The sequence below is a fragment of the Dunckerocampus dactyliophorus genome, chromosome 16 (assembly GCF_027744805.1).
Source record: "Dunckerocampus dactyliophorus isolate RoL2022-P2 chromosome 16, RoL_Ddac_1.1, whole genome shotgun sequence".
NCBI classification, from domain to species: domain Eukaryota; kingdom Metazoa; phylum Chordata; class Actinopteri; order Syngnathiformes; family Syngnathidae; genus Dunckerocampus; species Dunckerocampus dactyliophorus.
In genome coordinates, this window is record NC_072834.1 from 24442488 (window position 1) to 24456368 (window position 13881).

Sequence of the window (13881 nt, forward strand, 5' to 3'; positions counted from 1 at the left end):
CTGTCCCTCCCTTCTACGGTCCAGACACGTCCAAATGTGCATAACACTAAGCATCAACTAAAGTAAGATCATCTTACAGTATAGTATCTGTTTAGCATGTCAGGGCATGGAGATCACGACCTGCCCCAATGGCTGGACAGGACAAAAGAAAGAAAGAAATGAACATCTCACCACTTGAAGCTTTATTTGTATGCACACGGACTTCTTCTTGATAGCCGCCACGCCTGAAGTGAAGGTCTTCCTCATGCTCGAGGCCCGTCGCAAGGACAGCTGGGAAACGCCCTCCAGACCCGCGATGGAGCCCGACAGCACCGTCGCTCCACCTGCTCTGCTCATGAACAAGGAGCTGATGATCTTCCTGTGAGGCACACATGAATGAGATCAACCTGACATCAGAAATACACCGCAAAAGGTCGTGGATCACGCCTACTTCTGGGAGTCCTGCAGGAGGCTGATGGCGTTGGTTGAGGCGGGATGTTGCTTGGCGTAGTTCAGCCATCCTCTGGCGTTATACTCCACCCAGTCAGTACCGTGACTGTGGCCTAGCAGGAAGTGGTTATCTTTTTCACTCTTCAGGAGGAAAGTATGACCTGATGAAAATGGAGATCAAGATATTAGGGATGCAGCGGTACAGTGCTGGTCTGCCCTGCACGGGACAGGACGCCCTTACTGATTTGCAGGTGCATCCAGGGTGGTGAAATGCCCTCCCCATGACGTAATGTCCCATTTTCCCACACTGCACATATTTCAAGTGAGGGACAGCCTACCTAAAAGCGGAGGCGACTCCAGAAGCGGTTCCTCAGCCCAACCTCCAGGTGCCGTGCGCCTTCTTTTTTTAATAGCAACGTAGGCACTCAACCATGGTCATAATACTGAGGCATGTACCAAACTGCAGCCTTTATAGCAAGGCACATACAGAACCTTGACCGTGATTCTGAGGTATGCACCGAACCGTGACCATAGTACCGAGGAACACATCAACCATGATCATAATACCAAGGTACCGTCCACACTGCGGCCTTAATACTGAGGTACCTACAGAACTGAGGCCATCATACCAAGGTAAGTACCGAACCATGACCCTGATAGTAAGGTACGTAGCAAAACACTGCTTTAATACCGAGACACGTACCGAATCAAGGTCCCAATACGACTAATACCAGGATACACACTGAACCGTGCCCTTAATATCCAAGTACGCACCCAACTGTGATCTTAATGCCAAAGTATGTACCAAACCATGAGGATGTGGAACAGTGATGGAAATTAAGATTCACACGCAGCACTTCAGTTCTTTCAATGCAAGTAGCGTTAATTAGCCTGACAAGTTACTGTACATTTCCGCATACAACAACAATAAAAGCCTGAAATGTGTTTCTCCGTCAAATCTCATTATTCGTGGGCCCCGTGAGCCCATCCAATGTCGTTCTGATGTCAAAATCCATAAGACTGTCCAATACGTAAAAACCACAACATGACTCAAGGGTCGCCTGTCAAAGAGGGCCGTGAACTCCAGAAAAAAACTCTGAGTCTGCCGCATAAGACGGGTACAAATGAGATGCTCTCCGAGGTTGTGTTTGACAGAAAAATCACACTTTGCCTGCAGTTGCTTTGAGTGCTCCTGGGGGAGTGCTCTGCATGGTCTGTAACCATGGCAACTGAGGTAGAACAACAATAACGCAGCAAGGATTTTAATGGCTGGTCAATCTGTTCTGTCTTGGTGGAGTCCATTGGCGCTTGGTTCCTGATGTCCATGCAATTCCAAAAGCTAAGAAGCCGTAGTTAAAGGAGACTTCATGTAAAGACAATTCTTACTATTCCCGTCATTAATTCCACACCTCATGTACGCATCCATGTTAACATTCTTAAACATTACAATTATAAAACAATAGAGCCCAAACAACTTCAGCTATTAGAAGATTTCTTCAATTCATCATTCATTTTTCAAGTCACTCTTGATGTACTACACTGCTGATGCGGACGTCATACAACGTCATACAACTTCATGACATAACATATACGATAACAAAAGTTATGTGTTCATTTGTAGCGACTAGTTATGTGGAAACAAAGTCAATAGTTTGATGTCTTTGCTTGGCATCATGAACTCCACTATAGAAATGTGTGTTTTCTACACTTCCTTTTCTTAAACTATGATTTCATGATGAATTGGAAAATGTGTTCATTGCTGAAAGCTTTTTAATATGTTGCCTTGACTTCTTTTACATCATCATTTTCATTTCTTGCACATGGGTAATGTTTGATAGCAAATGCTAACTGGAGAGAATACATGAAGTGTGCGCCTGATGAGCGCTAAGTAGCTATTTTCACTGACAGGTTATGTACACAACTATTGAGGAATTATGTGTCATTATCTTTATTGCCATACTGAATGGAATTGTGAATTATTGAAGGATATCAACTACTTTGACGACCTGTAAACTGTAAAAGTGTGAATGTGAAATAGGAATCAGTATTGAGTATAGTGGTTACATTTGATATATGTGTTACATGTTTTAAGATAGATCATGTCAACCTGTAACTTGCATGCTCAAAAAGTGTGTGTACCCCTGATAAACATGTGCAACCTACAGAAATACTCACATTTAGTAATATAGTAAATATATGTATTTTCTATATTTAAAGTAGGAGGAGATCTTTGGGACTTGGTCATTTTAAAAGTAGCTTGCGGGCTGACAGAGTGTGAGCATCCCTGCTCTGATATGTGCTAGAATTCTTCATTATAGACAGTAACAGTTGCATTTAGTCAGTTGTTATTTCTGCGTAGACCCTCACCTTTGGCCTCGCCTTCAGCTGGGCCGTAGTAGCTAAAAAGGCGTCCCAGCAGCGTTTCCTCCGATGCCCCAGGCTGCAGAACCTCCTCCTCCATCAGCCACAGGAGCCCACGGGCCTCATCTGTTTGTCCGCTACGCACCTGTCCCACAAGACACAACAAACAAGTCCTTATTGCCATTTTCCTGACTTCCTGTTCGGTCATTCAGAAGGATGGACCACCAACCCAATCCAACAGCACATTCCCAAACGGTCAGCAATGATAAATAGGCAGGATATTTCAGCCTTAATTGTTCATTTACTTGAATGCAAGGTGTTCTCTGAAAGGTCACTAAACGTGGAAAGCTTCCAGAGTGCAGCAGACCTCATGCTGACATTGGAAATTCAAGTTTGAAAAGTAATTGTGCTCCTGCGCCCTATCCTGCTGCACTGATAATTACATCATCAATTCAGCTTTTCCTCAAATGGAAAGATAAAGATGTCCATGATTTGAAAAAAATAAAAGGGGGGCTAAACAAGTAACACAGTTAGGGTTGGGACGGACAGAAAGAAAGTGCAACTCAGCATCAAAGACACAATTAATTCACTGGAACCTAAACTTACAAACTTAGTGTCATTAACCTGTTCTACACGGTCCGCCTCCAACCCAAACGCACGTTAACCCAATCCTTTGTTCCTGTAAACACATGTTTATACTTTTACCACGATACTTTTACCTGCACAAAACTATTACAAATGCATTCAAAAAGTAATGTCGTGTTCGGTGAGACACCCAGGCGCCAGACTTCATCACCGGAACAACCTACATGCAGCATGCAGCATGCAGCAACCAACATGTAGCATCCTGCATGCAGCATGCGGCAACCAACATGTAGCATCCTACATGCAGCATGCAGCAACCAACATGTAGCATCCTGCATGCAGCATGCAACAACCAACATGTAGCATCCTACATGCAGCATGCAACAACCAACATGTAGCATCCTACATGCAGCATGCAGCAACCAACATGTAGCATCCTACATGCGGCATGCAGCAACCAACATGTAGCATCCTACATGCGGCATGCAACAACCAACATGTAGCATCCTACATGCGGCATGCAGCAACCAACATGTAGCATCCTACATGCGGCATGCAACAACCAACATGTAGCATCCTGCATGCAGCATGCGGCAACCAACATGTAGCATCCTACATGCAGCATGCAGCAACCAACATGTAGCATCCTACATGCGGCATGCAGCAACCAACATGTAGCATCCTACATGCGGCATGCAGCAACCAACATGTAGCATCCTACATGCAGCATGCAGCAACCAACATGTAGCATCCTACATGCGGCATGCAGCAACCAACATGTAGCATCCTACATGCAGCATGCAGCAACCAACATGTAGCATCCTACATGCGGCATGCAGCAACCAACATGTAGCATCCTACATGCGGCATGCAGCAACCAACATGTAGCATCCTGCATGCAGCATGCAACAACCAACCAACAACCAGCACAAGTCTTATTTATATCTTATTTTCTGCGATCATGTCTACTATATTGGGTAATAGGAGTGTAAAGGTGAGTATAAGGGTGTTATTTCATGTCTAGAGGGCTCTAACCATGTCAACAAGTGTATTTAGAAGGTTGTAAGCAGGTTTTACTGGTAGATGTATGTTCCCACACTGACATACAGTATGGTCATGAGCTTGGGGTCGTGACCAAAAGAACAAGACCATGGATACAAGCGGCTGAAATGAGTTTCCTCCGTGGGGTGGCTGGACTCACCCTGGCGGGCGTGCCGGCCGGGGAAGACCACGGGGCACACCTAGGACACGCTGGAGGGATTATGTCTCACAGCTGGCCCAGGGACGCCTTGGTGTCCTTCAGGTGCAACTGGAAGAGGTGGACTTTTCTACTGAGACTGCTGCCCCCGCAACCCGGACCCAGATACCCATAAGAAAATGGATGGAATAAACAGGTTTTCTATGTTTATAAATAAGGAATCCTACTTTGTGAAAATGGACTTATTGGTTTCAGGTCTGGACCCAATGAAGTGCCATAAAGGAGGGATTACTTTGTAAGCCTTTGGAATTGTTTTATGCATAAAAAACATGTTTTGTGTTTTTGAGACTTGTAGCGTAACTAGGTTAGGACCAGTTAGCAAAGAGTCAACCGGTGATGACATCATAGACGGGTGACGAAGTTGACTTCCACTTCCTGTTTCCATGTATTAGCACGCTGAAAGTCTGCTAACAAGGATTTTTTGGCTTTTTTTTTTTAAACCAAGAAAACATGCTAACCAAGGATCCACTGTACTTGTATACCAACCATCCATCCATCCATCCATCCATCCATCCATCCATCCATCTTCTATGCCGCTTGTCCTCATTAGGGTCATAGGGGTATGCTGGAGCCTATCCCAGCTGACTTTGGGTAAGAGGCAGGGTACACCCTGGACTGGTGTCCAGCCAATGGCAGGGCACATATAGACAAACACTCACATTCATACCTATGGACCATTTAGAGTCTCCAATGAACCTCAGCTTGCATACCAAATTACAGCATTATTTTATGAGTAACCAAACATGTTCCTGCAGCCTCCTCTGTGACTAAAAACGTCAACCGAGGCTGTGATCAACCTTGAGTAAAGATCAGCAGAGTAAATACGCTTGCTCTCCCTCCACATTGTCAACAATGTCCTTTCTTACAAAGTGAAATCAAGGTGGGAAAAGCAGCGCAGCACAACCGAATGGGTTGGCCTGGTGTCACTCTGCATATTTCCACAACTTTGCTTCTAAATTGGCCACACAGGTTTATTTTCTGGCATGGTTGCTGCTGACAGTCAGGAGAGATAAACAAAGAACGGGCATAAACAAAACTCTGCCTAAGTCACTTTTGTTTTGTGGATGAAAATGAGCTGCAGAGATAATGATCCCCACGTTCTGGTAGCCGGCTCCGTCCAACACGTCTGCGGCCTGAATGCTCCCTGCTAGCCTCTGAGAAACCCGAGCCACAAAAGCAAAGTGGCTTTGAGCGGCTATCAGAAAGTGACATCCTTATCAGCCGTGCACACCACACTGACTGCAACACAAGGTGTCAGTCTGGAAGAGACAGGTGACAACTTGCATTGAAATGTGATAAAATAACTAAACATATCCAAAAAATACTTTTCGACTACATGTCTTTTTTGTCAACGCAATTCACTACACACAAATAAACAAAGCTTCAGTCACTCAGTTGCTAATCTTAGACCACGCCCACACGGCCACGGCCACTTAGTTCATCACACAGTCAGAGAAATGTATTAGAAAGTCATCTCCCACGTTGACGCTTACTTTTCACTAACAAACTGCTTCTTCTTACGAAGGCAACACACTGTGGAAAGTAGAAATACATGTTGTGTTGTGTTCAAGGAGAAGTGCACTTACCCATCATACCCATCATCCACGATCCTTATGTGAGACACGAACACACGTCTTTCTCCTTTATGTGCCTTGACTTGACTCCCGTCAGCTTAGAACATTTTCTCCGATATAATTTGCCAAAGATTACAACTTTATTTTGTTTATTTATCATAACATCAATGAGACTAAAAACAACATTCTATCTTCAATATTTCAACTCTGTGCTCCTAAAATGACATTTTTCCTCATATTACGATGTTATTCCATACACGCTGTATTATTATTATTACATGTTATTGAAACTAAAGTCATCTGCTGCATAGTTATTTCTTTATTCTTATTCCATTTTCTTCCTATTTTGCTTTGTTTGTTTTATTTTTAAGTGATTAGGTTTATTAGGACACTTTTGCAGAGCTGCTGGGCGCATGCGTTTGTCTATTCTCATAAAATGATGACCTTTTCTCTGTGGATTACAACGTTTTGTAATATTTTCACTTTATTCTTTTTAAATTCTTTATTATTTTTCTGTTATTTGTTGTTTTTTAAAAAAAAATAGTTTTCTCGTTTAATGATACATATAAGCCAATAAGAAACCACCCCTGGGCTCCAAGTGGCCTTTGGACACTGCAAGTAAAAAAAATGCTTATTTAAGCAAATGTTACATTTTCAAGCATAAAAACAGTCTTTTGCATTTTGTCCAATCAAAATCCTGACAGAGCAACCTTGGTTGCGCATTATAACGCCTCTGTTGCTCCACACTGTGAGCTATTAGATGTGCAATGACGTGTACATTTATCTTTTCACAACAAAAAACAGCATGAATGTTTTTGAAATGGCCGTGCATGTCAGCAGGTGCACGTACAGCACGTGCGTCTGATGATGCTTCAAGTGAAAGTCATATCCGTAACTCGTCAAAATCTTCAATAATGGTGTCACGTTGTAATTTAAACAAAATAAGTTGTTTATCAGCTGATCAAAAGTTTAAGACCACAGGCTATAAAAGCCCAAATGTGCTCCAAATGTTGATGTGGTGTCATCATTCCCACTGTCATGCCCTCCTGATGGTAAAGCTAAGAAGCTTTCACTTTTTCAACGTGGTGGGATTGTGGAGCTGCATAAGCAAGGCCTCTCGCAGCGTGCCATGGCTGCTGAGGTTGGGAGCAGGAAATCAGTCATTTTACTTTTTTGGAAAGATCCTGAGCATTATGGAACAAAAATGTCAAGTGGTAGACCCAAAATAATCACACCTGCGCTGAGCCAGAGGATCCCATTGGCTGTCCATCAAGACACAGGGCGGTCTTCCACCCACATGAAGACCTTACTTGTGCCGACTGCAGCACAGTAACCATCAGACGCTAAAAAATGTAACCTTGATGGTCCAGATGGCTTTCAACGTTACTGGCATGACAAGGAGATCCCACCTGAGATGTTTTCTACCCAGCACAGGGGAGTCCATCATGATCTGGGGTGCTTTTTCATTGAGTGGAACACCGGAGCTTCAGGTGGTGCAGGGTCGTCAAACGGATGTAGATGTTGCGGCAGGCATCCCTCATGACCGAGGGCCCTCATCTGTTTAGTAACAGCTGGGTTCTTCAACAGGACAACGCTGCAGGTCACAATGCTAGCTTGACCAAGGACTTCTTCAGGGAGAATAACATCACTCTTTTGGACCATCCTGATTTCAATCCCATAGAGAACATTTGGGGATGGATGGCAAGGGAAGTTTCTAAAAATGGCCATCAGTTCCAGACAGTTGATGCCCTTGGTGAAGCCATCTTCACCACTTGGAGCAATGTTCCCACTAGCCTCCTGGAAACACTGGCATCAAGCATGCCCAAAGCCATTTTGGAAGTGATGAACAACAACGGTGGAGCTCCTCATTACTGAGTCCTACTGACAACATTTTTGGTTCTGCTTTGGAGAGTTTTTCTGTATTTTTTGAGCGATGGTCTTAAACTTTTGATCAGCTGATGAACAGCCTATTTCAGTTTTTTTTTTTCTTTAAATTACAATCTCCAAATGTTTTTTGTCTCACCCCCCTTCTTGCTTTTGCATATTGTAGCTCTACTTAAAACCTCATTAAGATCCAAATGTGCAAAAATGCAAATTCTACCAATTTTCCAACTGGTCTGAAGATTTGGATCAGGAGTGTATTAAAAAAAAGTGTCTTTTATGAGCAAATGAAAAATGAAAGTGAATGCAATAATAGCAAGATGATGTCTGCCTGTGTGAAGTCTGCTGATTTGTGTTTCCATGGTGCAGACCACAGATTGCAAAGGCCAAACATTGATTCTTCTTCTTCTCTTCAAGTCGACATGCTAACCTTTTTTTCCTCCCTGCTCCTACCTTTTCTCCAAAGCCTTTGCCAAAGCAGCCCTTTCACAGCATGAAAGCTGCAGAAAGAAAGCGTGATGGCGAGGGAGGATGTTTATTTCTCAATGAAAGCTGCAGCGATAAACTAGTGAGTGATGATAGACCTTGAAAGGTGAGCAGGGTCCCTCTGGGACTTGATGACACGCATTCAGAGACGAGTTATTAACAGTACCGTGCATGAATATAAAACAAGATAGAGCTTGTTGAACTTACAAGTGATTGGCTTGATGCTTGGTCCACCACGGCCACGGACAAAGACGTGTTGGCCTCGGAGTCATCCAGGATGATTTCTATGTTCTCCTGGAGGAGGAGACACATGAAGATTACAGTCTGACACACAAAAACACACTCAACTGAAGCAAGATGTAGCAAGAACTATACAGTACTGGATATACTGTATACAGTGATGTGAAAAGGTGTTGGCCCCTTCCTGATTTCTTATGTCTTTGCATGTTTGTCCCACTTCAATGTTCCAGATCATCAAACTAATGTAAATATTAGTCAATGACAACACAACTCAACACGTCATGCACTTTTTAAATGAAACTTTTTATTCTTAAGGGAGACAAAGCTACATGTCCCTGTGTGAGAAAAGTGATGGCCCCCTAAAGCTAATAAGTGGTTGGCCCCCCTCTGCAGCAACAACTGCAATCAACTTGCAATGAGTCTCTTCCAGCGCTGGGGAGGAACTCATCTTTGCAGAATTGTTGTCATTCAGCCACATTGAAGGCTTTTCCTTTTGAAGGTCATGCCACGGCATCTCAATAGGATTCAGGTCAGGACTTGGACTAGACCACTCCAAAGTCTTCATCCATTCAGAGGTGGACTTGCTGGTGTGTTTTGGATCATTGTCCTGCTGCACAACCCAAGTTGCTTTCAGCTTGAGGTCACCAACATTCTCCTTCAGCAGAATTCATGCTTTCATTTATCACAGTAAGTCTTCCAGGTCCTGAAGACCATCACACTACCACCACCACGTTTTACTGTTGCTATGATGTTCTTTTTCAGATGTAATAGGATACACACCTTACAAAAAGTTCCACTTTTATTTTATCAGACCACAGAATATTTTCCCAAAGGTCTTGGGGATTATCAAAATGTTTTTGTGCCTTAATGTTGTTTTTGTTCAGCAGTGGTTTTGGTCTTGGAACTCTGCCATGCAGGCCGTTTCTGCCCAGTGTCTTTCTTATGGTGGTGTCATGAACCCTGACCTTAACTGAGGCAAGTGAGGCCTGCACTTCTTTGGATGTTGTTGTGGGGTCTTTTGTGACCTCTTGGATGAGTCATCGCTGTGCTCTTGGGGTCATCTTGGTTGGCCGGCCACTCCTGGGAAGGTTCACCACTGTTCCACGTCTGGATAATGGCTCTCACTGTGGTTGGCAGGAGACCCAAAGCTTTAGAAATGGCTTTATCACCTTTTCCACACTGATAGATCTCAATTACTTTATTTCTGGGGGCAGGCAACATCACCCTTATTCAAAAATATATCAATGAATAAATCATGCTGTTTCGTGGTTGAATACAGCCTATTATTAGTTTTAAAAAAATGTTTAAAACAAATTGTACATTTGTGTAGCCAAAATGAAGCTTTTTCAAGCATAAAAATGTCAAAATGCAGTAAAATACAAACATAAGGCAGTCAGAAGGTGCACGGAAAGTTGTTTAGATCACACTTTTGGACCATCCTACATGTTCCGCTCATGTAAATCCAAGCATGCCCAAACCCATTTTTCACCTCATTAACGAGAATGGCACAGCTACTCGTTACTCACTCCTTTTTTACACTTTATTTCTATTTTAGGGGGGTTCCAGCTTATTTTTGACCAGCTGATGAACAGCCGATTTCACTTGAATGCTTCTTTGCAACAAATTGCTTTTTTGCGTCACTCCCATTTCTTCTTTTTGCATTTTCAAGCTCTACTTAGAACCTCCTTAAAGGGAAAAGTGCACTTTTTTTGGAATGTTGTCCATCATCCACAATCCATATGTGAGACATGAACATGAATGTCTTTCTCTTTTCTGTGCCTTCTAAAGATATAAAAACTAGTAAAAAAGAGGCAGCTAATGAATGCATGTAATAGGACACACCTATTTGGCCTAGAAATCCCTCTAAAAAAGCTCCAAGAAGGTTTAGTGGTTTTCCATCCATCCTGTGAGCGTGTAGTAACAGGTACATTCATGATAACATGTCATACTTGTAGTATTTTCATCATTTTAAACATTAGCAGGACTTCTTGATGACACTTCTTCCATCACCAACAATGGCATAGAAAGGGCGTGTCTTTTTGCAACTACTAATCATGGCAGACTTGTGAGAACTGCCTACAATGACTACTTTTGGATAAATGCGCTGTGTCACTACGCCAGAAAAATGGTTCTTGGTGTTAGCTGCTACAATAACAATGTCATCGTAGCTTGGCTTAGATACAGTACAGCTCACTTGTGCACAAACAACATTGTTGGTGTTTTTTTGGAGGGTTTTTTGTAGGGCTTTATTGTCCAAATAGGTGTGTCTTGTTACGTGCATTGTTAGTTCCAACATGCTAGCTGTTTTTTTAAGCTGTTTTTCTCTCTTTAGAAGGCACAGAAATGAGAAGGACATCCAGCAGTGTAAAATGTACATTCTTGACATTTCTCTACTGTTGTTAACAGTTTGATGAGGAGTGGATAATATCATCAGTAAATGATGCAAAGTTCAGTAGTTCTTTATTGCATTGCAGCGTGATGCAGGAGCGTTGTTGCTGTAGAAAATCTATGATAAATGATCTACTTTCACAGCGCCGAATAAAACAGAGTATCGGGAGGAAAACACTGGATGCAATTCTGTACAAGTCCTTGGAGACATGACCTCCGTGTGACCCCGCCTCCTGAAATGAATGTTGAGTCCCTTTTTCAATGAATGTCAAAAACTGGAAAGCCAAGCAGAAAGCGGTCTAGTCCCTATAGAATGTCTCACACGCATTAAGTTCATTAAAAACCTTCCCTTTTATTTTCTGCTCCAGTATGTCTTATACTCTATCTTCCCCTTGCTGGACAATACCAGTGGCCTTTTCCTAATGGGCCCAGTCCCACACGGCTACCATTGGGTCACAAGTATCATGGGCCTCTTTTAGGACACCTCTTCTCTTATCTCTACCTTCAAGTCTCCATTTAAATGGATCCAATGGTTACAAATATATGCAACTGGCAAGAAAAGCCTCAACTCTCTCATACACACACACAGATATCGGTATGTTTTTTTTTCCCTATAATGAAAGCCGATATGGTCCTTTAAGCGCCACAAGTAACGTTGCCGTTGCCATAATTCAACAGGCAGCATACTGTATATTAGAGCCCATGCTTTGCTTAACCGTGTTCGGGGTGGGTTGTCAAAACACGGCTAATGGCGAGCGGGGTGGACATACACATACGTAGACGCCGCATCGAGTGCTGAGCCGTACGTCAACGTCGCCGCCATATTGGATGTGGCCAGATGCCTCATTCATGTGCTGCAGACCAAACCGCATTTCACAGGTAAGACTTTACAATGACCTTTGATGGTATTTGGCCCATAGACTGCATGAGTTGGCCATTATAGCATCCTTTGGAGAGCATCATTTGCCCACCTTGTGGAAAACTCTGTATTCCTGCGCACAATTCATTCATTCATACGTCTTTGGCAGCCATCACCAAACGGCTGACCTCGGACCGGATCGTGATGGCCCTTCACTGAGACGTGACCAATTCATGTGAATAGGAAATCTAATAACATGCCACCATGCTCGCGGGCCAATTGCAGCGGCGTAATTACTTCACGCATTACGGTTAACGTGACAGCAAACGAGGTGACGTCGCTCCAAATGAGCCAATGAAATTGTTTGTTTACTTGGCGGGTACCATCCATCCATTCAGTTTCTATGCCGCTAATCTTCCAACAGAACCAAAAGTAAGAAGTTGGTGGAGAAAAGCAAACATTTAAAAGTGTAAGGACGGACCAACATACAGTATGTTGATTCTTCCACGATCCAGTCCCAAAGCGCCATGTCTCTTGTACTATGAAAGTGTAGCGGCCAGTACGAAACATCTACCGGCATCATAGCACATTCATTTACAGCACAGCGATGTGCAAATGAGTCTTCACTAGGATCGCATGGGAATAAAGTGGTAATGTTACCACAAGAACATTTACAAAGATTACTTAAGAAGCCGACTGCAATATTTGGAAAATAAAAAAAAAAAAAACAAATGAAAAAAATCAGTAGTAGTTTTACAAGAATAAACTCAAAATAAGAGAAAACAATTGTAATCTAAAGAGAAAAAGTTGAAATTGTACGCGAATAATGTTGTAATATTCTAATGTTACTTTAGTGGCATACAGCTGAGATATGATACGAGTGAGGAAAGGATGGGAATCGAGATGGACCGGCGGATCGGTGCTCCGTCTGCAGTGATGCGGACTCTGCATTGGTCCGTTGTGTGAAGAGGGAGCTGAGCCAAAAGGCAAAGCCGTCCATCTACGTTCCTACCGTCACCTGTGGTCATGAGCTTTGGGTAGTGACCCAAACGACAAGATGGCGGGTACAAGCGGCCGAAATGAGTTTTCTCCGTAGGGTGGCTGGGCTCTCCCTTACAGATAAGGTGAGAAGCACTGTCATCCGGGAGAAACTCGGAGTAGAACTGCTGGAGCCAGATGAGGTGGCTCGGGCATCTGGTCAGGATGCCTCCCAGACGCCTCCCTGGGGAGGTGTTCAGGTCACGTCTGACCGGTAGGAGGCCTCGGGGAAGACCCAGGACACGTTGGAGAGACTATGTCTCCCAACTGGCCTGGGAACACCTTGGGATCTGCTGTGACGAGCTGGACCAAGTGGCCGGGGAGAGGGAAGTCCGGGCTTCCCTGCTTAGGCTGCTGCCCCCGCAACCCGATCTCGGATAAGCAGGAGAAGATGGACTGATTACGACAAGAACATTTACGAAGACTATGTTAGAAGAAAAGTGAAATATTTGGAAAATCAAGAAGAAAAACCAACAGCAAAAATAAAAAAAGAGGAAAGAGTGAAGTGAAGTTGATATGAATAATATGATTTATATGACAAAGCTGAGATGAAATACAGTATGAAGACGTTGTTGGCATATTTTTACTAAATATCAAAGTGGCAAAGTTGCATCCTTTCATTTTTCATGATGTCGTGGGGGAACAGTTAGGACAGCCTCGGTGTAGATGCTGAAGGTTAAGTGAAAGAGACGCGTACGCTAACCTACCGTATCTACCGTATCGTGTTGTTCAGTTAGTGTAGAAGCCACATTTGAGGTATTTTATAATAACCATGAGGTATG

General features: G+C 43.3%; 1 protein-coding gene across 17 annotated transcripts in view; it reads right to left on the minus strand.

The window, feature by feature from the left end:
* Positions 1 to 13881, minus strand: part of LOC129169030 (unconventional myosin-XVIIIa-like) — a 120380-nt gene that overhangs the window by 58461 nt on the left and 48038 nt on the right. For all 17 annotated transcript variants that reach the window (XM_054754965.1, XM_054754981.1, XM_054754972.1 and 14 more), the window contains 4 exons: positions 8782 to 8868; positions 2797 to 2935; positions 431 to 590; positions 172 to 358 (listed from right to left, as the gene is read on the minus strand). In XM_054754965.1, coding sequence (XP_054610940.1) covers positions 172 to 358; positions 431 to 590; positions 2797 to 2935; positions 8782 to 8868 — 573 coding nt within the window. The remainder of the gene's footprint in view (positions 1 to 171; positions 359 to 430; positions 591 to 2796; positions 2936 to 8781; positions 8869 to 13881) is intronic.